Raw genomic sequence first — 26301 nt, forward strand, 5'->3', positions numbered from 1 at the left:
CTCTAGCCCAGCCTGCTACAATGACCTGCTTTACCTAGTGTTGGTGCACTGCGTGGTGTTTAGTTTCCCCACTGTTGAGAGACTTGAGGCTGCTGTGGGCTCATTAGTGGGCAAGTTTCAAAGTCGGGCTGAGTGTCTGCACCTAGGCTTTCTGCCAGAACTGTAGGTAGTACCGAAGGGCAGGGTTTGCTTCCTGTAAGCCTGAGAGTTCTCATCAGTGTGTGAGCATCTCTGCCACAGCTGTTGGCACACTGAATGGCCGGGCTTACTGCCTCTGCAGACAGCTGGGAGACCAAGATCCTGGAATACAGAGGTTATCTTACCCCTTCCCCACAGCAGTGGGAGTGGCGTTGACCCCTGCTGGACCTATTTACAAAGTGTGGCAGATCTGCTAAGTTTGGTGGGTTGAATTTTGGTGGCCACAAAGGAAATTGGGGGCTGGGTATGCGACTCTCGCAATGTGGATAGAATGTGTTGGTTTTGGCTCCTTTAAGTGTCCAGTGACCTAGGCTCAGGGAGGAGAAGAAAAATGACGCCCACCAGCACTTTCCTCCTTGGAGAAATCTCTTTAAGATCCCTGCCCATGCAGAACATAGCTGAGATTAGTGAATAAGTCTCCTTCACATATACCCCAAGTTCTTTTCAAACTGCTGTTTCTGTTGTTTCTCAGGGTGAGTCATTCTGCCGGCTCCTGAAGCGCAGGGTCCCCATTCACTCTTGCTCTCCGGGCTTGTGATGCCCCTTCCGTTGGTAGTTAGTCTTGCTGGGAGTTGGATTCCCAACTGCATCTCCACCCCCTCCTACCCTGTTCAATGTGGCCTCTCCTTGAGGATTAATTGTGCAGGGTCTGCTCTGTCAGTCTTCTGTTCATTTCCAGAGTTAGTGGTGCAGATACAGCTGTTACCTCAGTTGTGTCCTTGGGTCAGGGTGAGCTCAGGATCCTCCTACCCTTCAGTCTATCCTGAATGTCCCTTGAGTTTTAAAATTATATCTTTAAAAAAAAAACCTGAAGCAAAAAAATTTGTATATATAGATAGAAGTCGATAATAATGGTGATTTTTGAAAATTTTGATATATCTAGAGAGAAAATTACTCTCGGAGGAAAGATATCTAGATTTCTGAGGTGATGAGAAAGGGAACTGCAGGTTGCTTTAAAACTACCTGTCAGTTAGAGGGTATTTATATAAGGGTTTTGCCTCTTTTAAACTTATTCCACTTTTTTGAACATAATTCTGGGCATAATACAGATGATCTGACAGTTTCCATGTTAACATTTTTCTATTTTAAAAAATGACATGGAAAGAATGAATTAACTGCTTGAGGAGTTCGTGCCCCCATGAGCTGAGACACGATGGCTATGGATGGCTTTGTTTACATGTGAACAGAAAGGAGACCCCCACAAGCCACACAGGACCCTGGCCCTTGGGTCCTGCCCCTTCCATAATCCTCAGTGAGGTGCTCAATAAGGTCTTCAGGCCCGAATCATTTCAACCATTGCAGGCACCAGAACATTGTGTTGTGTATTGTCTGCCCCCAGCCACAAACAAATCAAATGGAGCCAGGGACAGACAGATTTAGATTCGAAAAGGTATTTTTTTCTGATTGGCCCCCAAGCATGTCATTCCTATTAATACTTTATAAAAATATTTTTACATTTACTTAATTAAAAAAAAAAAACAAAAAACCTTTTCTTGCTATTTCCCTGTGTTCCCCCTTCCTTCCCTTCTTCCAACAAACGCTTGTTGAGAACCTCCAATATTCCAAGCAGTGTGACGGGCCCTGATGTACCAGTGACGAGCCGCGTACACAGGCTCCCTGCGCTGACGGGCGAGACCAGAGAATACATGATACACGTGTATACATGCACCTCCGCCAAACAATGAATCACAGTCGAGGGGCGCTGAATGGAAGTAACCCCAACTAGAGTGTTAGAGCAAGAGGGGGCTGAGATGATGCTGGAAGGTCATGGGAACGGTTTTCAGCCTAATACTAAAAGCAAGAAAAGATACTGAAGACTTTCTTTTTAAAAGCTTTTATTTTTTTGAGAGGGAGAGCTCAAGGGAAAGCACGAGCAAGGGGGAGGAGTAGAGGGCGAAGCGGACTCCCTGCTGAGCAAGGAACCCAGCAGGAGACTCAGTCCAGGGCCCTGGAATCATGACCTGAGCTGAAGACAGAGGCTTAACCCAGTGAGCCCCCCAGGTGCCTGGTACTGAAGACTGTTAAACAGAGGAATGACTTGACCAGATTGTGCCTTAAAATTCACCGAGGTTGTAGAAAGGAAACCAGCTTAGGGCGTGCAGAGGGCCAGCTCTCCACTGACTGAGAGCACGTAGTCTTATCCCCATTGCATTGATGGGGCACAGCTTAAGGACACTGCGGAATCCTTTTGCTGTTTCTACTTGTCTTCCCACGCTTTGGAAGAGCAGTTGGGCTCGCTGACCTTTGACATCCATGTAGATCTGGGCCACCATTAAAAACAATGTGCCTTGATTCCTGGCGGTGATCTTGGTGTGACTGAGTATCTTCTGTTGGTTTAGTCCATGCTAACCCGCACGGCTCGGTCGGGTGTAATTGCTCTGTTCACTGCTGCAGGTATAGAATGTACTTCCCTTTTCCAAGGACACTGCAAGTTAAACACCAGGATTGAATTCTCGGGGACATTCTCTATAAAGAGGCAGGTTGCACTTTTTTGAAGCAAATGACAATTTGAAAAATTAAATGGAAAATCTAGCTCATGAGAGCTTGAAATTTCCAGTTTTCTTTCCTGAATTAAATCCCATAGAATATCCAATATCGTCTGAAATATTAGTATTGCCTTGAAATCTTCAGAGAGGTTTATACTGACTTTATTTTTAGTAAGACTATATGATAAACACTGAATAGGTTATTTGCACATTATGATAAACTGAAATAATTTTCTGAATTGTTCATTCCAAATACATTTTGCCTGAAATAGTATTTTTTAAAATCAATGAACTTTTATAAATATTTTGAAGCACTAAAAATTAACAGGAGTAATACCCGTGATACCAGCACTGGTTTAATACTTAACTATATTTGCCTCAGCCTTTGGAATTCTTACTCCCTTCCATGGTGACAAACACCCTAATGATTTTGGTGTGTTTAAAAGTTACTGTTCTATGCATTAACTTTCTCAGAAATACCCATACACAACAGAATTTTATATATTTTAATTTGTATGTGTTATCTCACTATAGGAAAATTTCTCTAACATTGGTTTTTATTTAAACAAAATTTTGTATGTTTAAGGTCAGTACTATGATGAGACTTGTTCATCATTTTATTATACAACTTTCCATTATATTCTAATATTTTTTGTCTGTTCCTCTGTTGATCAACATTTGTTTTTTTCCTAATTTTTAACCATTACAAAGTGTGTTCCTATGAATATTATTACTTAGGTGTAATTACTTAAGTCACTTTACATTTCTTATCAGACAAATTGAGTTTCTTATACAAGAGTTGGAACAATTGGGTATTTTCTCAAAATTTTTTAGACATAAGGAATAAAGTTTTAAAAATCAAAGTTATAACTTCTATATGATAAGTCTTCATTTTTTAGACTTTTCCCAAGTGAGTCATCTTTGTTGCATCCAGTAATGGCCAAGGACCATTCCTTCTTCACATAGAGCAGTTTATTCCTCATTTTATTTCTGGAAAAAAAAATAATGAGTTTCTAGTTTTCCATGTTTGATGTTTTCCCCCTTTTTCTCCAATAAATGTGAAGTTTATACCCATCTTTATTCTCACTCGTCCCAGTTTTGCAGTAGTGCACACATAATAAACTCCTCTCTTCTCATTATGTTACTGGTCTGTGAAACTATAATAATTGATTATATTCAGGCTAGTGTTAGCAGATTTTGAAATGGCATGAGTTATCAAACAATTGGCCTAAGCAAAAGACTCTATAACTATAGTGATAAGAAATTTTCCTTAACCTTCAAACGATTTTTGCTTTTCTCATTTTACAATTGATCTACTTCTTGTGCTCTTCCAAAGCATGTCCAGTCAGGTCCTCTGGCCAGTTTCTGAAATCAGATCTATTTTGATGTTGACTTGTGTAACTTCTTTATTTCGGTTACTAGCCCTTATCAGATATATCATTCGCAAATACCTTCTCCCACCAAGTAGGTTGCCTTTTTTACTGTTATTTTTGTATAGTTCTGCCACTTTATTGTCTTCTTTGCCTGAGGAAGCATACCTAGAAAAATGTTAATAAGGTTGACATGAAAGAGATTGCCACCTGTATTTCTTCTGAAAGTTTTATAGGGTTGTGTCCCCCATTTAGATCTTCAGTGAATTTTGAGTGTTGTGTATGATGTAAGAAAGTGGTCCAGTTTTCCTAGTCCTTTTTATTGAAGAAACTGTCTTACCCCATTGTATGTATACTTGTCACAGATCAACTCCATATATTTCTGGAGTCTCTATCCTGTTACACTGATCTGTGTTGTTTTGAACACTATATAGCTTTATAGTAGATCTTTAAATCTATGATGGCTATATCTCCGGTATTGCTCCTTTTTAAGGTTATTTGGGGTATTCAAGGTCTTTTGTGGTTCCATATAAATTTTAGGACAATCTGTTGTAGTTTTGAAAAAATGCTACTGGTATTTTGATATGGATTGCACTGGATCTTTAGATTGCTTTGGGTAGTGTGGATTTTAACATTTTAATACTAATTCTTCCACTCCATAATCCTGGTAGCTCTGTTTTTCCTTTTTTTTCCCATTGTCTTGAATTTCTTCCATCAGTTTTTTATGTTTTTCAGAGTATAGGTTTTTTACCTCCGTGGTTGAGTTTATTCCCAGGTATTTGATTCTTTTTGGTGCAGATGTAAATGGAATTCTCTTTCTGTTACTTTGTTATGTGTATAGAAATGCAGCTGATTTCTCTGTTAATTTTGTATCTTGCCACTGTATTGAATGCATTTAACAGTTCTCACAGCTTTTGGTGTTGTCTTTAGGGTTTTCTATATATATATATTATCATGTCTTCAGCTGTAGGGACAGTTTTACTTCTTCCTAACTAATCTGGATGACTTTTGTTTCTTTTTCTTGTTTCTTTTTTTTTCTTTTTCTTTTTTGATAGTGTCATTAGGACTTTATACTGAATGCAAGTGGCAAGAGTGTACATCTTCATTTTGTTCCTGATCTTAGAGGAAAAACTCTGCTTTTTACCATTTAGTATGATGTAAGCTGTGGGTTTTTCCATATATGGCCTTTTTTTGTTGTTGAAGTGTGTTCCCCCTAAAACTACTTTGTGGAGTTGTATCATGAAGGGATGTAAATTTCATCCGGTGTTTTTCCACATCTGCTAAGAGGAGCATTCACTTGTAACTGTTGTGTAGCGACGGATTGGGTTGCAGATACTGAACCATCCTTGCATCCCTGAAATAAATCCCACCTGATCCTGGTGATCGAGCCTTCTAACGTATTGTTGAATGAGGCTTGCTAATGTCACATTGAGGGCTTTTACATCTACATTCATCAGAGATATTGGCCTGTAATTTTCTTTTTTGTGGAGTCTTTGTCTGGTTTTGGTATCAGGGTAATAATGCTGTCCTTGTAGAATATATTTGGAAGTTTTTCTTACTCCTCTACTTTTTGGAATAGTTTGAGAACAATAGGCATTACCTTTCTTCAAATGTGAGGTAGACTTCATCTCTGGATCTACCTGGTCCTCAACATTTTGTTTTGTTTGTTTTTTATTAGTAAGAAAATTGAATTGATAATCAGTCTGTTCAGATTTTCTATTTCACTGTGATTCACTTTTGGGAGATTGTGTACATCAAGGAATTTATCCATTTCTCTAGGTTGTCCAATTTATTGCCATATAATTTTTTTGGCCGAGTCTCTTAAAATTCTTTTCTGTTTCTGTGGTGTAGGTTGTTATTTCTCCTCTTTCCTTTCTGAGTTTCATTATTTGGGCACTCTCCGTTTTACCTGATGAGTCTGAGTAAAGACTTAGCAGTTTTGTTTATCTTTTCGAAGAATTAGTTCTTTTACTGATCTTTTCTCGTATTGTTTTTACTGTTTCCACTACGATCCTTATTAGTTCCTTCCTCTATTAATTCTGGGCTTTATTTATTCTTTTTTCCCCCAGTTCCTTCAGGTGTAAGATTAGATTCTTTGAGGTTTTTCCTGTTTCCTGAAGTAGGCCTCTCTCACTGTTAATTTCCATCTTAAAAGTTCTTGCACTGTGTCCTAAAGATTTGGAACCATTGTGTTTTCATTTCATTTGCCTCCACGTATTCTTTAATTTCTCCTTGGATTTCTTACTGATCCATTTTTTACTCAATAGCATGTTGTTTCAGCTCCATGTGTCTGTGTTTTTTCTATTTTTTTTTTCTTGTAAGTGCAGTCAGAGAAAAGACTTGCTATCATGGCAGTCTTCTTAAATTTTCGAGCCTTGTTTTGTGGCTTAACCTGTGATCTGTCGTGGAGAATGGTCTGTGCACTTGGAAAGAATATATGTTGTGCTGTTTCTGGATAGAGTGTTCTGTGTATATCTGTCAAGTCCGTCTAGTCAAATGTGGCATTTAGAGACACTGTTCCCTTATTTATTTGCTGCCTAGATGATCTGTCCATTGATGTAAGTGGGGTGTTAAAGTCCCCTGCTGTTTCTGGATTATGGCCAATTTCTCTCTTTGTGTCTGTTAATAGTTGCTTTATGTATGTAGGTGCTCTGTGAATGCACAGATGTTACATTTATTATATTCCTCACCAGGATTTACTGCCTTCTTTGTCTCTCTACTGTTGTACACAGCATATAGGTGGGTTTTGTTTTTTCATTCATTTTGTCACCCTGGATGTTTAGAGCATTTCAACCATCTTCGTTTAAAGTAACAATTGGTAGGTCTGTACTTACTGGCATTTAGTTGTTTTGTGGTGGTTGTGTAGTTCTCTGTTGCTTTTCTCTTCTCTTGCTCTCTTCCCTTGCAATTGGTGACTTCTTTAGTGTCATGCTTGGCTGTATTTTGTATCTATTATAGGTTTTTGTTTTTTCAGTACCGTGAGGCTCATGTATGATATCCTAAGCACATGGCAGTCTCTGTTACATGGATGGTCAGTGAAGTTTAACACATTCTGAAAACTTCCTTTTTACTGCTGGCCTCCATAGTTCATGTATTTGTTGTCCTATTTGACATCTCATTTTCTGAGTCCCCTTAACTGGTTTTACTGATTTTAAACTGATTTTACTACTTTTATTTCTGAACCATCGTACTAGCTTTATAAATTACTGCTCTGCCTCCTTTACTGTATGTTAGCTTAGATATATGAAAGTTTTTCCTTTCATAATTTTGGCCTTTTCTTTAACATTTCTCCTAAGACATGTTTAGTAACGAAGTCCTTATTTCTTCTTGCCTGACATGCTATTTTTCCTTCTATTGCAAGTGATAACTTTGCCATGTAGAGCATTCTCAGTTGTCGTTTTTTGGGGTTTTTATCCTTTTGACGCTTCGACTATGTGCTGTCAGTCTCCTCTGGCCTGCAGAGTTCCTCCAGAAAAACCGCTTCTGTGGTCTGTAACTAGTTGCTTGTCATGTGTGTGGTTTTAAATTCCCTCCTTCTGTTTCACGGTGCGCACCTCCCGGGGTCCAGCTTGTTTGGAATTCGTGTGCTTCCTGGACCTGGATGTCTGTTTCCTTTCCCTGCTTAGGGAAATTCTTAGTCTTTCTGTGTCTTTTCTCACTCTGGGACCTTTGTACTGTGAATGTTTGGTCACTTGTTGTCCTGGAGGTGCTTGAACCTCCCCTCCTTTCTCTTTCTTCTTCTTTCTTACTGTAGTTCCACTTTGGTGCTCTCCAGTAGCCTGTTTTCCCGAGAGCTGATCTGTTCTTCTGCCTCCTCTAATGTACTGTTGCTTCTCTGTATTTTTCAACTTTGGTTCTTGTTGTATATTTTCTGTTCTTCAAGTTCTCACTGAGTTCATCCACTGTTCTCTCCAGTCCGGTGAGCATCTTTTTGCCCATCCTCAATTAGATGGCTTGTCTCCATCTATTAATTCTTTTTCTTTGGTTTTGTCTTGTTCTTTCATTTGCAACATTTTGCTCTTTCCTTATTTTGCTGGATCTTCTATGTTTCCAGCAACTTCTCCTACATGCGCAGGAGTGGTCTTATGTCTCCTGGTGTCCTGTGTAAACTGCATGTGCTTGGTAACTTAGGCGGGCTGGAGTTTTGGCTCTGATGGACGGGGGATCTCGAGGCACTTCAGGCTGGGGCATCGCTGGTGGGATATATGGCGCTGCCGTAGCAGGCTGAGGTGATTCCGGGCTCTCTGCTGAGAGTGCCCTGGCAAGACAGCTGGAGCTGAAGTGGGTGCAGAGGGGGGGCAATTCTGGGCCCCTCCACACGAAGGACACCCAGGTAGGAGTGCTGAAGCTGCAGTGGGTGCAAGGCGGGGCTCTCTGCACGGGGTGCTTCTGCAGCGTGCAAGGGCTGGGGGTTCCTGGGTTGCTCTACATAGAAGACACCCTGGTGAGTTGCTGGGAGCCTAGGCGGGCACAGGCTGGCATGAGCTGGGTTACTCTGTGCTGTGGGCACCCTGGCATGCCCTGTAGAGCCAGAGGGGTACAGGCCTGGAGTATCCCATGATGCTTTGTGCCTGTGTCACCTTGGTAAGATGCCTCGAGCTGTAGCGAGCACTGACTGGGGAAGCAGAAACAGTGATGCCCTTTGGCCCCTCCGAACCAGAAAGGGTTCCAGCAGCGCCCTCCCCTCTCCGCCCCTCCAATTTGGCAGGCTTCTAGGACTGGTTTCTTTGTATTCTAGGTGCCCTTTTCTATCGGGTGCTTGGTGTTCCTCAATGCTGTTCCTCCCCACGGCGGCTCCCAGTGCTGGGATGCGATTCCCTTCCTTCCCGTGTCTCTGGTTCTCTTGCCCTTCTCTCTGGGGTCTGTGTTCTGTGTGCAGAAGCTGTTCGGTAACCTCCAGTTCTTCTGACGGAGGAAATGCTCTGTAAGTCGGTGTAGACTTGGTGTGTTTGTGGAGGACGTGAGTTCAGGGTCTTCCCGCATCACCGTCTAGGCCCGGAACTCCATCCTGTTGTGTACATGAAGGAACAGATCATCTTATTACTGGGCTGGAGTCTCACTGTAGAAGTTTAGCCACGTTGGATGATGTGTGAGAGCTGGATTACAGGCCTCATGTGGCAATCCCAAGGAAACAGTGTGTCTGGTATTTTGGCCAAAGCCGTTTTAAGCCATGACTCAGAACTGAGCTAGCAATCAGCTTAATCAAGTTTTTATTAGCAAAGGCCTCTTCCTGATGACTAAGTTATAGTAATGTGATTTTTAAAAAATACTTATTTTCTTGGCAAATCCCCAGATTTAAGCAGAGGTACCTAGATTACTATGGACTTTTTGCTTAAATGATACAAGTTTATTATCTTGCAGTTTTGCAGAACAGAATTCTAACATGGGTCTCACTGGGCTCAAACCAGGTTGTCAAGATGGCTGCATTCTTTTCTGGAAGTTCTAGGAGATAATCAAGGCCATCTGTATTCCTTGGTTCACTGCTTCTCTCCTCCATCATAAAGCTGGGAATCTCGCATCTTTCTAATGCTGCTCCCATTGTCCCAGGTCTTTAATTGAACTCTTCTTCCTCCCTCTTCCACTTTGAGGTCCACTGGGTAACCCTGCAACCTTAATTCACCTGGACCAGTGTTCTGACGTACTCCGCTTCCAGACATTAGGACAGGGGCATTCTTTTAGTGAGGGGCACCTGGGTGGCTCAGTGGGTTAAGCCGCTACCTTCGGCTCGGGTCATGAGCTCAGAGTCCTGGGATCGAGCCCTGCATCGGACTCTCTGCTCGGCAGGGAGCCTGCTTCCTCCTCTCTCTCTGCCTGCCTCTCTGCCTGCTTGTGATCTCTCTCTGTCAAAAGAAAAAAAAAAATTAGTATTTTTGAGAAGCATGACTTTAGGGGAGGTTGTGAGGAATGTTTGCTATAAAATATTGTTCAAAAGACATAGGTTTAAACTCTTGAGGAAAAGGAAGACGTTTGCTGTCCTTTTTTAGCTTCTAAATATTTTCCTCATGCTGCCTTGCCTTTTTTGGGCCTGAAGTCATTAAAACTCTTTATATGTCTCCTTACACTTTAGGCTAATTCTACATCTGATTGGTTCAGGAGTTTTTTTTTTTTAAGATTTTATTTATTTATTTGACAGAGATCACAAGTAGGCAGAGAGGCAGGCGCGGCGGGGTGGGGGCAGTGAAGCAGGCTCCCCACTGAGCAGAGAGCCTGATGGGGGCTCCATCCCAGGACCCTGAGATCATGACCTGAGCCGAAGGCAGAGGCTTTAACCCACTGAGCCACCCAGGGGCCCCAGTTCAGGAGTATTTATAACAGAGAACCTAGACTTCCTTAAAATTGATCACAGTCATGATATTTTAAATAATGAAATCAACAGAGAATTGTCCATTTTTCAAAATAAATGTGCATATGTTGTTTCTGCTCCGTCCCTTCCATACAGACTGGCCAGTGTGACAACGGGTTTGTTTTTAAGAAATAGTTTTGGTCAGAGAGAAGTGAAAAAATGTGAGGCAATTATTTAATTGACAAGAGCTGACTACAGTTTTCTGTCCTAATCTCTCATTTGTCATCTCTTTTGAAAGTTCTTCTTTTAGACATGGGAAACTTTTGAGTGTTTGAATTTTAAATCTCTGTGGTGTTTGGTCTGTTAGATTGAGTTTCTAGGCCAGTAAAGGTCAGAGTTGCCAGTGTGCACAGGACCCACTGGGCTGAATCATCGTTAGATCCTGGGGTTCATGAATTGAAGAGGCATTTGTTATGACATCCAAGTAGCAAGTGCACGCAGAATGTGCTCGCTCTCAGAGACACCAGGCATGCAGACGATGGAAGCCAGAGGACGCACTTTCTGTCAATATTTAACTATGGGAACTTGCAGAGACAATGTGTCACAGCGTCAGAGTACAGAGAACATACGGGAAGATTATCCGTTTTTGACAACTTAATCTGAATTTCGGTGCCCATAAATTGATAATCCTATAGAATTGTTGCAAAGTCTGCAATTTCTAGTGTCTGTAACCTTAAAATGCATACACATTTGGTGAGATCCTTCTCTTCTCACAGTGAGCTATGTGGAGTGTTATTTCCAGAGCATGAATTATTGAATTTCAAGGGATTTCAGGCCGTCTGGCTGACTGAATAACCATAGTTTCACCGGCCCGATCTTCCAACGGCAGCAGATCATGGAGCAGCAAAGCACGAAGCTAAAATACAGAGCAGACTGGCGTTTCCTCCGCTCAGTTGGAAAGAAGATGGATAGGAAAAATTCAAGACCTGTAGGAATCTTCATCTATTCTTTGCCAGTGTTCAAAGGCGTAGTGTCCAAATACATTCCTTCTCAGAAAGATATTCAAATGACTAATTAGCAAAAGAGACTTGACTTCTTTTCTATGCTTACCATCGTTTTACTGTTATAAAACAGTAAATTGATAAATCAATTATTTTTTCCCAAGTAACAGTAAAACGATGGTAAAAGAGGTACAGTCCTCTCCCAACATACACTTACAAGGATGGAAGACGGCAAGACGGAAGGTGCGTACATGAGGGGTGTCTGACTTTTGTACAAGAGGAGAGAGCTGAAGGCTCAGGTTCCAGTGAAAAAGGAACAGATGAGGAGCAACCGTATTCACTCAAATCTAAATAGTGGTGATTATCCTCTCTCTCTCTCTCTCTCTCTCTCACACACACACACACAATGAGAGAAAGGAACTAGTTTCAGGATTATTCCACCAAGTGCAACATAAAACTGAGAGGGTTTCTGGAGTAAGAACAAGAAGTAGAAACCGCGCAGGTATTTTAAGCAGGACTAGTTTTCATGCGGTGAATGACACACTTACAGCATCAGTAAAAGGGGGAAAAGAGCAGATTCTAAACTGAGGGTCTCTAAATGATGCCCCTAAAATATGCAACTGGCCACGTAGACAAGCACCAACCCCTGAGGTTACCACTGGAGCCGGGGCCACAACCGTACCTGCCTCTGAACATCAGGACGCTGAGAGAGAGGCATTATGTATCCATTCCAGCGATTTGGAAGTTAGTGAGAAAGTCACCAATACTGGGACATTTTATGACACTCGGGAAACTAGGAACTAGAGACATTGTCTGCAAAATTCTAATCTTGACGGTGTTAGTAGCTGCTAAAGGCAGATGGAGTCTACTTCACTTCTGCCCTGCAAATATTGGACATCTAAGAACCTAATAATCACACAGAAACAGTTGCAAGGAATTTTGGGAAGTACAGTTTTTCTTTTCTTTTTTAAGCTGGGTAGCTATGTGCTTACCTGAAGCTCCATTACTCAGAATAGATTTGAAAGGACAGGTGACTCTAGAAGGATATATGAGGTCTGTGTTCCTTGAGATGTTGAACCAAATGGCTCTAAATTTATGCAGGTGACTAGAGGGGATTAAATAAAAGTCCATATACTGAACAGTGAGATTGCTAGCTCATTTTCTCCGTGCTGCTTCCAGAATGCTAGAAACTAGGTGTAATGCAGTGGGCGTGATTGCAACATTAGTACTCGGACAAATTAGCCCAAAGGAAAGGCACTAAATGTCTTTATATTTAGAGAGCATAATGACATGGTCAGGGGAAACCTACACTTCCACACAATCTAGCTAAATTTATCATAAAGCTTCCAATCAGGTTTTAATGCCTCACAATTAAATAGAAAGAGACTTCCATGCATATTATTCATTTCTTGAATTCTTTTAACATGAAAGAAAGACCAAAATAAACAAGAAAACAGTAACCAATAAACATCTGGAGAAGCAGAAACAATACAGAGAGAAACAACCAAAGCCAAAAGTCAATAAAAAGATGATTAGTATCGTCATAGGTTTCAGATGCTAATTAAGAGCACAGCAGGGTAAAAAAAGAAACAATCATTTACCATGAGTGAACTTTGGAAATTAAAAATGTGATATATGAACTTTTAAAATTCTATAGAAGAATGAGAAGATAATACTGAAGGCCATCTCGCAGAGAGTAGATCAGAGAGAAAGGAAAACGGAAGAATCAGCACCAAGACCAGTATCTGACTAAGCAGAGATCCGAGAAAGGACATATACAGAAAAAGCCAAAGAAATCATCAGAGAATTAACAAATTTTCCAGACCTAAAAGATACAACTTGCTATATTAAAAGGTTCCACTAGGGGTCATTTTAATGATTAAAAAAGGTGCACTGACGGGGGCTGTGGACCAAGATGGAGATGCAGGGAGACTCCACTCCCCTCCTCCATGGGCGCCCCAGACCTACATCCATCTCATCTGTCCTCCTCCGGGAGAACTGAGGGCTGACCGAACAGCATCTGCACAACGAGCGTCAGACCACCAAGGAGAATGGCAAGAGAAACAGAGACAGGGTAAGGAAGGGACTGCCCACCCCCCCACCACAAACTGCAGAGGGGAGGAACAGGACCAAAGAAGGTGACCTGGAATAAAAAGGAAGCAGAAGCCAGCCCGGGCCCCTGCCATATGGTGGAGGGGCTGGTGAGGGCCACTGTTTGCCTTCCATCTCCTACCAGATAGCATGGAAAGGACAGATTCTGGGTGTCACAGCCAGTCTGCTGCCTCGGTGGGAGCGGGATCCCTAGCCCACTAGAGCCGCAGCGATCCGGAGGCACAGGGAAAAAAAAGACGTGGTTTCAGAGGACACCTCGAGTATAAGGGATCCAGCTCTAGGGCACTGCCAAATGCCGGGGGAGCGGCTGGCGCTCTCTCCAGGTGGAAGGGGCCGGCAGGTACCATAGCTCCCCTCCCTATCCCCTTACACACCTTGACGGCAAAGGCAGGAACACTGTCTGGGCCTTCTTGCCAGCTATCACCTCGGTGACTCCTCGGCATCAAGCCCATGCTAGCCTCACCTGTTCTCCCTAGGCACCCCCCCCCACCGTATGGCACACAGCAACAGATGCCCCCATCAGCGCTCACGGTAGGTCCAGCCACCTCACCGAGGTGACAGATGCAAAGTGGCCCAGAACATTCCAGGTCTGCAGCACTTTGGCTCCCAGCAGAGTACCCCAGAATCCCTCATCATGCCTGTTTCGGCTTGAGCCAGCAGGCCAGAGGGCCTCTGCGTGGAGTGGCCCAGGTGCTTCCCTCCCACACACCTGCCTCTGATCCACCCGCTCCACCAGGGCACCCCTGTGCAAGGCACTCCGGGAACCACCGTTACACACTTGTCCTGGCTCCAGCTAGCCCACCAGGGTGGCCCCGGTACCGGACACTCCAGGACTCTGGCCTTGTACGCACTTCTGCTTCACCTGTCTTCCCAGGGGCCTTCTGCCTAAAGAACCCCAGGTCCTCTCCGAGCAGTGAACACTTCTGCTGTCCTGCCAGATTGCCCTTTGTGCAGAGAGCACTGGGACGCCCTGGCTTGCACCCACTTCAGCTTCAGCTGTCTGGCCAGCGTGCCCTTTGTGCAGAGAGCCCTAGGCCCTTGCCAGCCTTCATCTGCTTCAGCTCCAGCCGCTCCTGTAAGGTGGCCCCAACTCAGAATGCCCTGGAACTCCCAGGCCGTGACAGCTACAGTTCCCACCAGGTCACCAAAGTCCCCAGACACACACAGTGTACACAGGAGATGACCATAGAAAGATCATTCCTTCAGGTTTAGAAGTAGGTGTTCAGCCTGATTCAAGAAACAAACACAGAAAATACAGAAAAATGGAGAGAGGAATGTGCTCCAAATGAAAGAATAAGGCAAAATCTCAGAAAAATAACTAAATGAAATGGAGATAAGCCATCTACCTGATAAGGAGTTCCAAATGATGTTCATAGAGATGCTCGCTGGACTGGAGAGAAGAGTGGATAAACTCCATGAGAACAACAAAGAGAAAATATAAAGAAGAACCGAAATTGACAAATACAATAAGTGAAACAGACCAGAAAGAATGAGCAGTGTTATTAAAGAATGCAGAAAAATGGACCAGCATCTGGAAGACAGGGAGCTGAAAAGCACCCGAGCTGAAAAGCACCCAAGCTGAAGAGCAAAACGGGAAAATAACTTTTAAAATATGAGGAAAGGTCAGGATCTTTTGAAGTCAAAAAACGTTTGCATTATAGGGGGGGTCACAAAAAGAAGAGAAAGGAGCAAAGCGTTGTTTGATAAAATAATAGCAGAAAACTTAGCTAATTTACATCCAGGTTTAGGAAGCACAGAGAGTTCCGAACAAGCTGAACCAAGGAAGTTCATCTTGGACCCATCATGGACCAAAGGAGGACAACACCATGAAACGATCATTAAAGTGTCACAGATTAATAAAGATGGAAAAGCAACTAGTTATGGACTGTGAAAAGTTTAGAAGCCCATCATCTGATTTTTTAGCAGAATCTTCGCAGGCGGGAAGGAAGGGGCAAGGTATCATCACAGGTGCCTCCTGGGGAACACCCTGTGGCCGGCAGTGTGGCACGCAGCGAGATGATCATTCAGGGTGAAAGAGAAATGAAAAGTTTCCCAGACAAACAAAAATTAAAGGACTTAATCACTAAACATGCCTTAGCAGAAATATTGAAGGGATTTACTAAAGTGGAAATGAAAACGCCATATTCTGAATGCAAAGAATTGCAGTCATTTATAAAACTAGTATGAAGGTTAAAAATGAAAGTAGTAAAATCAGTTCCATTGAAAATGAGTTAACGGGACTCACAAAATAAGATGTAAAATACAACATGTACATGAAATGTGGAGTCAGGTAGAAAAAATGAAGTTCTTTCAGAATGTGCTCAAACTTGACTGCCCATCAGCTTAATATGGACTCTTGTACACGTAGGAAGGATGTTCTCTATGACCTCGTGGTAACCGCAAAGCAAAAACCTACAGTAGACACAAAAAAGAGCCAAGCATAATACTGAAGGAGCCACGACTCACAAGGACGGAGAAGGAACAACAACAACCAGAAAACAAGTAACAAAAAGCCAGTAAGTACACACTTATCAATGGTCTAAACGCTCTCATCAGAACGCAGAGGGTGACAGGACGGATGAAAACACCAGACCCATCCGTCCGCTGCCTACAACAGACTCACGTCAGACTGAAAGACCTATGGACTGAAAGCGAAGGGACGGTAAAGGAATTTAAAGCAAATGCAAGTGGAAAAAAAGGCTAGGAAGTAAAACTTCTGTCAGACAAAATAGACTTTAACAAAGACTGTGACAAGAGACAGAGGAGGGTACCACAGAATGATAAATGGGTCAACCACGTAAGGAGATAAAACAATTGTAAATATCTATGCAGCCAGTGTTGGAGCACCGAGATACATAAAGCAAATATTAACAGACATAAACAGAGGAATTGACCATAATGCAGTGATAGTAGGAGATTTTAATCCCCCGCTTACATCAGCGGATACAGCATCCAGAGAATCACTGAGGAAACAATGTCTTTGAATGACACCTTAGACCAGATGGACAGAACATATACCCAGAACATTTGGTCCCAAACCAACAGAATATACACTCTTTTCAAGTGCACATGGACCATTCCACAAGATAGACCACATGTTGGACGACAAAAGAACTCTCAATAAATTTAAGAATCAGATCAGGCACCTTTTCTGACCATAACCATGGGAAACTAGAAATCAGTTCTAAGAAAAAACTGGGAAAAGGCCTACATGTGGAGGGTAAACAAGACATTATGAAGCAACCAATATGTCAACTAAAAATCAAAGAGGAAATTAAAAAAAAATACAAGGAGGGAAATGAAAATACAATGGTGCAAAATCTTTGGGATGAAGTCCAAGCAGTTCTAAATTAATTTCTAAATTAATTATTTCTAAAATAATTTCCAAGCAGGGAAATTAATAGTGATACAGGCCTACCTCGAGAAACAAGAAAAATCTCAAATAATCTAAGCTTATACCTAAAGAACTTTAGAAAGAATAAACAGAGTCCAAAGTCAGTAGAAGAAAGTAGATAAAAAGACCAGAGTGGAAATAAGAGAAATCGAGACTAAAAAGCAATAGAAAAGATCCATGAAAAGAGGAGTTGTTTCTTTGAGAAGGCAAAATTATCAAAATTAATAAAGTTTCAGCTAACGTCCTCAAGAAAAAAAAGGGAGAGGAACCAAATAAATCCAAAAATGCAGAAATGAGCCTTTATCACAGACCTACAAAGGATTGTTAAGAGTACTATGAAAAATTATATACTAACAAACTGGACAATTTCAAAGAAATGGATAAATTTCTGGGAACATGCAATCTTCCAAATGGAATCAGGAAAAAACAGAAAATCCAAATAGACCAATAACTAGTTACAAAATTGAAACAGTAATTTAAAAACTACCAAAAAACTGAAGTCCAGGACCAGATCTATTCTCAGGTGAGTTCTACCTAGTACTTAAAGAACAATTTGTACCAATTCTCTTCAGCTAGTCCAAAAAAAAAAAAAAAAAAAAAAAATAAAAAATACATTATACACATTTTATGAGGCGAACAACACCAAAAGAGGACACCACAAAAAGGAAAAAAAGGGGGGGGGGGAATTATAGGCCAATATCCCTGAAGAGGATAGATGCAAAAATCCTGAACAAAATGCCGCATACAGCAATACAGTATGAGGATCGTTCACCACAACCAGATTAGGCTTCTTCTGGGGGGCAAGGATGATTCAGCATCTGCAAATCCGCCAGTATACTACGGTAATGAAATGAGTAAAAATCATATGCTCATCTCAGCAGCTACAGAGAAATCACTTGACAAAATACCACATCCTTTCAGGACTAAAGCTCTCAAGTGGATCTTAGAGGGAACGTATCTAATAAGGGCCGTGTGTAACAAACACAGAAGTAACATTTACTCAATGGTGAAAACCCCAGAGCCTTTCCTCTAAGACAAAGATGTCCATTCTCACCACCTTTGTCAGCATTGTGCTGGAAGTTCTAGTCACAGCAATTAGACAAAGAATAGAAGGATCCACATGGGTAAGGAAGGAGCAAACTGTCAGTAGCTGCAGATGGTATGAGATATAGAAGATCTGGAAAACCCTAAAGACACCACCAAAAAAGTGTTGGAGGTAATAAATAAATAATGTTGTAAGATCCAAAATTGAGGTTTCAGATGTATTTTTATACCCTAATAATGAAGTTGCAGAAAGACAAATTAAGAAAACAATTCCATTTATGCTGGCAACAAAAAGAATAAGATACGTAGGAATAAGTGGAACCAAGGAGTTTAAAGCCCCGTACCCAACAGTGACAAAAGATTGATGAAAGTAATTGCAAAGGACATGAAGGAATGGCAAGACTTACAATGCTTATGGATTGGAAGAATAAATATTGTCGAAATGTCCATACTACAGAAAGCGAGCTATAGACTCCGTTGATGTCTATAGAAATACCAATAGCACTTTCCAAATAACTAGGCAATAACTCTAAAATTTGTATGGAACCTCAAAATGCTCTGATTAGCCAAAGCTATTTTGAGAAAGAACAACAAAGCTGGAGTTATCACAATCCCAGATTTCAAGATACACCACAAAGCTACACTAATCAAAACTATATGGTAGTGGCAAAAAAGAGACACATAGATCAAGAGAATAGAGAGCCTAGAAATAAGTCCACACTTACATGGTCAATTAATGTACAGTATATAATGGAGAAAAGACCATCTCTTCAACAAACTCTATTAGGAAAACTGAACAGCTGCACACAAAAGAAGGAAACTAGACCACTTTCTTACACCAGGCACAAGAATAAAAGCAAAGTGGAATGGAGACCTCAATGTGAGACCTGAAACCAAAGAACATTCAGATGAAAACATAGGCAGCAATCTCTTTGACATAAGTCTGAGCAAAATTTTTTCTAGATTGTCTCTATGAGCAAAGGAAACCAAAATAAACTACTGGGACTACTCCAAAATAAAAACCTTTTGCACAGCAAAGAAACCATCAACAAAACAACAGGCAGCCTGCTGAATGAGAGAAGGCATTTGCAAATGATATGTCTGATAAAGCATTGATATCCAAAATATAGACAGAACTCAACACCAGAAAACAGTCTGCCTAAAAACTGTGCAGAAGATCTGACATGTTTTTAAGGAAAGACACAGAGAGGCCAATAGACATGAGAAGATGCTGAACATCACTAACATCTGATTTGCACAGAAAATGCAAATCAGAGCCACAATGAGTTTTCACCTTCCACCTGTCTGAAGAGCTGGTGTTACAAAGACGAGAGTCGACGAGGATGTGGACATGACAGATCTTTCAATCTTTCTGTTGCTGGGGATGTAAACGGTGCAGCTGCTGTGGAAAGCAGCATAGAGCTTCCTCAAAAAGTTCCAGTTAGAAATACTGTAAGATCCAGTAATTCCTCTACTGGGTATTTACCCAAAGAAAACTCCTATGTTTCTGCATTACTTGCAGTAACCAAGTTATGGAAGCACGCTGAGTATCCACAGATGAATATGAAGAGAGAGAGAGAGAGAGAGAGAGAGAGAGAGAGTGTGTGTGTGTGTGTGTGTGTGTGTGTGACTCGGTGATATAACAGAATGCCATCTTGCCATTTGCAACAACATGAGTGGACCTAGAGGGTATTCTGCTAAGTGAAGTCAGTCAGAGAAAGACAAATACCATAGGATTTCACTTATATGTGGAATCAAAAAAATGAATAAAGATGAAAAGCAGAAACAGATGCATATGGGGCGCCTGGGTGGCTCAGTGGGTTAAAGCCTCTGCCCTGGGCTCAGGTCATAATCCCGGGGTCCTGGGATCGAGCCCCACATCCGGCTCTCTGCTCAGCGGGGAGCCTGCTTCCTCCTCTCTCTCTGCCTACTTGTGATCTGTCAAAAAAAAAAAAAAAAAAAAAAAGAAACAGATGCATAAATACAGAAAACCATCTGGTGGTTGCCATAGAGGAGGGAGTTTGGCAAAAAGGGGTAGAGGGGAGTGGGAGCTACAGACCTCCACTAACGGAATAAGTCATGGCAGTAAAAGGTACAGTACAGGGAATATAATCAATGGCACAATAATAGCCTTCTTTGGGGACAGGTGGTAGCCCACACCTGTGGGAAACAAGCCTAACATGTAGCATTGTCCGAACACTGACTTGTACACCTGAAACTAATGTCATATTGCATGCCAACTATACTTCAATTAAAGAGAGAGAAAAAGATATATTGAGATATATTGTCATTAATTTTCCTAATACCAGAGACAGAAAGAGGATGAGACAGACTAAGAGACATAGGAGGAAAAAAGTCATAGCCACTGGAATAGAAAACAGAATGACATCTGGATTTCCAGCAGCAAATTCTGAGGGGAAAATAATCATTTCCAGACAAGAACTTAATGCCTAATGAAACCAATCAAGCTGAGAGTGATCCAAAGACATTTCAGACATCCAAAATCTTTACAAGGTCACTTTCCAGGTATTCCTTCCAGCCCAGAGCTCTGAAAGATGCAAAATATACTACTTTATCTTGTCTCGGTCTTGAAGCAGCTTTTGGTAATACAGTAATTAGCAGCCAAGCCAGTGAGCCCTCTGGTGGGTCGCATTCTGGGTGGTCCCTGTCTGAGAGCTCTGTACACCCCATGGGCCTTTTTGGTTGTCGAAACTAAGATTTTCCAATCTCACGTGATGACATCATACAGGCAGGTCTGAGAGGACCGCGTATACTGGCTGGTTCCGATTCGAGGCTGCAGCAAGGTTCGCTGTGTCTAGGGAGTTGTCCATGGTGTCTACTCACTGAGCGAAGGCTGACTGAAGGCAAAGGGAACGGCATGATTGGTTGTCTTCCCTAATTCTGTAGTCTAGAGCAGTACGGGAAATGCACATAGCAAATGGCCAAGAAGACCACCCTAACTCACAATGAAATCAATGTATGTAATTTGGTACGACTATATAGAAGTGTACAGAAGAATGAAAGACTGAATTCTGACCTTACCCTATGGAGGACTAAGCTGTACTTTATAGAAGCCAACTTAAGTAGGATCTGCAGAAGATAATAACTCCTAGAATAAGTTCCCTGAAATGCCACTGTTATAATTCCGCTACCTTTTTAAAACTCAGAGTCCGGTGTTAAAAATGCAAATTATATTTAGGTCATTTGTACCTCAGTGTGAGTAAGTTTCAGGGCCCTTTACAGACAGAGAGGATAGAGCACAGAGCTCAGTGCAAACGGGCAGAAGTGGGCATGCAGACAAGAACTGTGTGAGGCAGAAATGGGCTTCATTTCTGTAGCAGTGAGGGTGCAGGTCCATGGACCTCCAAAGTATTAAGCTCCCTGCACATGCTGGGTGTGTGTGGGTGGGGGGGACGTCCAGGGATCCAAAGCAGCAGTGAATTCTCATCATGAAAATCAACTGGTAGGAAAAACTTTGTTGAGAGGAGGAATAGTGACAGGCAGGTGAGCCAGGATTTGTGTGGCTGCCAAATGCTTATTAAACATGTTGTCCAAACTCCCAGGTTGTGTATCAACCAGCTGGGGATTAATTTAGATTTGTGTAGAATCCAAGCTTCCCTATCGGTCCTGACTTGCTGAAGAAAGAGCTTTAGAGCCAGCCCAGGCTCTTGGACTTAATAAAGCATTTCATAGGGGATCAGAGGTTCTGGGGTGATCAGGGTATAAATTCCTAATCCCTGTATACACATTTGATCATTTATTCAGTCCCACGATTCATCACCACCAGGCAGGCTGTGTGAAACGTTTCCCCTGACCTCCTGCACAGCCGCGCCAGGAGCGCATTCAGATCGGCCTCTCAGAAATTGTCTGAATGTCGCATTTGAGTGTGCATTTATACAGAGGCTGCTAAACCCCGGATATCACGGGAGCTTGGATAAATTTACCCTTAGGTGTTCTCATTCATATTATTCAATTTTAAAACTGCATTTAGTTTATTAATACCAAAATGGTTAGCTGGGAAAGAATAAAGCCCCATAGGAGCTGCTGTCTTTGTCATTTTAGCAGAGTCAATAGGAGACATATTGGAAATGTCAAGAGATCAATTCATTGTGAAGAGTTTCCTACCAAGGTGCAGTGAATTATTTGGAAGTCCTGGCATCCGAAGCAGCTAGGGCCCCTGTCTTTCCGGTCACGTACGAGTACTAACGGAGGCGTCAGCTGGGTGCTCGTCCTCACTGTCTGAACATCTCAATCACAGCAAAATATAAAGACCTTTGTAAGTCAAATACAGCATGAGAAAAAGATGGCTTAACGTATAAGGGGAGAAGAGTGCATCTCCCGTAGAGTCCTACCTAGTTCTTGGGCCTTTAAGGAGGCGTGTTTGAAAGGTTGGGGTTTTGCTTTATTTTATCACGGGTGAGAGTGAACTTTATTGCTCTGCTTCTTGACTTTTGTGCTAAGACCCATAGTCCTCATTTCTGCATTGACCCTACAGAATTTACTCCTTTGGATTTTATCCTATGTTTTCCCATATGCTGCCTGGCAATGCTGCTGATTTGTTCCTGTCAGTATTTTGTGCCCTTTTAGTTCTGTATTAACTTGTTCTGTGCACCCCCACTCCCTCTCTCCTCCATTCGGAGGACTCTTAGAGCGTGTCACCAGCACTCAACACGTTTGTTGACGGGCATCATTGACACCCACATCTCACATGGATGACTGTTCTATTTGAGCTAAGGAAAATTATTGTGGAATTCAACGCTAAATTTAGCTATTGTTTAGGAAACTCTACATTTTACGATTGATTATATATTCCACGTAAAGAAAGCTGACATCCGTAAAAAGAGAAAGTAAACAGTACCAATGACTTTCATTCTGATTGTCATTAATGCCTCACCTACATCTCAGTTTTGTGAAAGAAAGTGTCCGTAGTGTAGTCTTACTATTTATTGTAGGGCTGAGCTTGACTCGGAGTTACCAAATCCCATTCTAGTCCCAATGCCCTCGCTGTCCCATTGCTCCTATGAGCAAATCACTCTGATTCTGGACTTTTCCCCTTCATAAATTTGTCAGAGAAGGACATGATTAGATTTTTGGATAGGGATGTATGGATGAAATAATTCTGAAATATCAGCGCCTCGTTCCTTTATATTCCAAGTTAGTGTAATCATTGTAGAATACTTTCAAAGAAATGGTCGATTAAAACTTGAAACAAAAATCCTTGATAAAGAAAAATGGCACAACTCCCATTCATAAACGTAAATATAGATCGCTCCTACTATAAGAATTCTTAGTGCTACCAACTGTTGTTTTTGGATATTTTTATGAAGACTCAAAGATTTCTTCCCTTTTTAGTGTAAAGGTAGTAGTGACACTGTGTTTCCACACAACCTTCGCTCTCCTTGCCCTCCCGCCTTTCTCACTCTGCCTTCTCTCTGCGGCTCCTCCCCCCGACCCCTGCTCACACAAGTTGGAACTGCTGTGAACGTCCACCTGTCTTAGGAAAAGAAGTTGTTTTTAGGGAAAAGGGGATGATGGGTTTGACTCCACTGTGCCTTCCAAATAAAAGCCTAAACATTTAGTTTAGGATTTCAAAACCTCATCTTACCCTCCTCCATCCCCTTCATGCTCGCTTTCTTCCCTCCTGTAATGCTACCAAATGGCTGGACACGTGCTGACACAGATCGTAAATTTCTGGATTACTATGGGCTTTTGTTTGCTTTTCAGTCTGTGTTTTCTGCTTCTTTAATTCCTTATTTCTATCGCTCTTGGCAAAACATGGCGTTCTGTTCAACAGTGTGTGTCCAAGAACACGCAGGAGATTGTTCTTGGCCAGTGAGAAGCAGCCCGTAAGAGCTGCTGAATTAGGGTGAATTGCTGGGCCGCATTTTTAGGTCTGGGAATCAAACTTACATGTCATGGACCTGGACAAGATTAAGTCTCTAGCATTAGTGTTTCTAGAAAGAGTCTTTATATGTGACTAGAAGGGAAGAGTCATTCTGTCTGACCAATAAATGCTGGAGCTCATGAAAGACAAATGGCTAGAAACCAGTCGCCAGCTACGGCAGACACTCTGAGGCATGAGTGTTGTCTGTGATGCTCAGTGACTGAGTGTCTGAGGTCTTCGACAGGCAGGAGACACCTTTAAAGCCTGTGGAGAGTCTACAGAACATAAAAAGGGTGCTTCAGAATTTAGTTAGGTTTTTATCACATGATCTCCCTGATATGAGGAAGTGGAGATGCAACATGGGGGTTTTGGGGGGTAGAAGAATAAATGAAACAAGATGGGATCGGGAGGGAGACAAACCATAAGTGACTCTTAATCTCACAAAACAAACTGAGGGTTGCTGGGGGGAGGGGGGCCGGGAGAGGGGGGTGGGGTTATGGACATTGGGGAGGGTTTGTGCTATGGTGAGTGCTGTGAAGTGTGTAAACCTGGCGATTCACAGACCTGTACCCCTGGGGATAAAAATATATTATATGTTTATAAAAAAAATTAATTAATTAATTAAAAAAATTTAGTTAGGTTTTAAAAACAGAAAGGTTAAATATTACATGTTCAAATAAATATTTCATTATTCGGTTTCCTTCATTCTTTGTTTAGGGAAAAAATCAAACTTGAAAAAAAATTTAACTGGCCCTGCTTATTTTTGTTGTTGTTATAATAACACGAAGGTATCTTTCTTGAGAAACACTTCCTAGCATCTGGAGCCCTGTGAAGGCCACATCTACTCGAAGAAATAGGAGTGTTAACTTGAGCCTTATCATTGATAAGATTCCTGAGTCTTTAAATTTTCTGTTCATTCATTCTCATCGGCCCTATTTGATTCACACTGTCTGTATTTTCTCCTTAGATTATTAAAACGGGAAGAAAGTTTCACATTCATCCCTCGGTCCCGTGAAGAGCTTCCAGATAACTTTCCAAAGGAAATCCCTGGGATCTGCTATTTCCTGGAGGTAAGGACTGGTCCTAAGCAGCCAAAGCCTTCTCTTTCCTCCTCGAGGATAAAAAAAGTTTCCTACAACATTGGCACCATGTTCCTCCGGGAGACAAGCCTCTGAGACCTACTGCAGATCAAAGACTCCTCCAAAAAGCACAAGCCCAGAACATGGGTCATGACGGGAGAGTAGAACAAGATGGTTTCTCTTCCACTACTTGCCTGAGCGGAATTTCTGTATTGTGTTAGGCAATAATCCTAGAAAAAGGTGGATAAGGACTATCAGTTAAAAAAAAAAAAAAAAAAAAAAAAAGGAAGGGGGGTAATGAGATGTGTCCATCCATGTGAGTGTTTTTGGTCATATATATATATATATATATATATATATATACACACACATATATATCTATATTTTAAGTAGGGGCCCCTTTCAAAACTAATAAATAGATTCTGTGTTTCTTGTTTGTCACACATACAGGTATCTTTCCCCATTTATCTGGATCACTTTTGAGAGCCAGTTTTGAGGATATAGTCCTCCGTTTAGTGAGTTGGTATGTGAGGACTATTTTCTAATTTTGTTTTTCTGAACAGACATTTCATACACATCATCGCAGTGTGGTCGTCTTCCCAGCAGGAAGAACTCTAACTCAGCAAAATATTTTAGGGATATTACCTATTTTTCTACATCTCTCTTCTCCTAGATAATTACATTTCACACAACATTACTCCATTTTCTGAATCTGCTACTGTGTAGTGTGTTTTATGTAACTGTAACCTACTAATCAAATAGAGTTTCACTCATTTAGACAGATTAGTGCTCGGACTGAGCATACATATAACCAGGGACTTCAGATGCTGAGAAAGCACTGTCTGTCTGCTTAGTAAATATATCTTTTAGATTTAATTAATGTAGCATGGAATCCAGAGGAAATAGCATTTCCCAATAAGAGATTCATCTGTAACTAGGATTACAGCAAAGTCTTGTTGCCATCTTCTAACAAATGTCAGATAAAACAAAATGCTTTGCTGCACTGGACCCTTTTCAATGTAGCACTTGCAAAATAGGTACTTTGTACAATGTCCTCAGCTATATTCTAATAAACAGCGTCCCCATTCCATGACTCGTTACTCTTCCCCCCACCTCTGCCCACTCTGCCCGCCGGATGCCTCCTAAGGGCTACCTGCCACTCTGGGAGAAAACTGCCAGATGCTGGCGTTAGGGAGAAAGAGGTTGTAGGCTGTTTGCCAAGAACGTTATTTCTTCTTGCAAAATAAGGGGTGGGGGGAACCCTGTGTTTTATGGCTTTGAGATTAAAAAAATAATAGCAATTCTTTTCTCCTGCAGTTTGATTGATGTGGCTCTTAAATTCATGAATCACCTTCAGACCTACTGAAGTAGGTCTGTGTCCCCCAGGCCCCGTCATCGCCATAGTGACAGACAGGCTTCCATCCCATGCGGTCCTAAAATGACGATCTGT

General features: G+C 41.7%; 1 protein-coding gene across 1 annotated transcript in view; it reads left to right on the plus strand.

Annotated features, from left to right (window-relative positions):
• Positions 1-25196, plus strand: part of LOC111153821 (guanylate cyclase 1 soluble subunit alpha 2) — a 294976-nt gene extending 269780 nt beyond the window's left edge. The window contains 1 exon segment of the mRNA XM_022513074.1: positions 24740-25196. Within this exon segment, the coding sequence (XP_022368782.1) occupies positions 24740-24947 (208 nt within the window). The 3' untranslated portion in view covers positions 24948-25196.
• The last annotated feature ends 1105 nt before the right edge of the window (positions 25197-26301 follow it).

Source organism: Enhydra lutris, unplaced genomic scaffold (assembly GCF_002288905.1).
Source record: "Enhydra lutris kenyoni isolate GAN:26980312 unplaced genomic scaffold, ASM228890v2 scaffoldscaffold34, whole genome shotgun sequence".
Taxonomy (NCBI): Eukaryota; Metazoa; Chordata; class Mammalia; order Carnivora; family Mustelidae; genus Enhydra; species Enhydra lutris.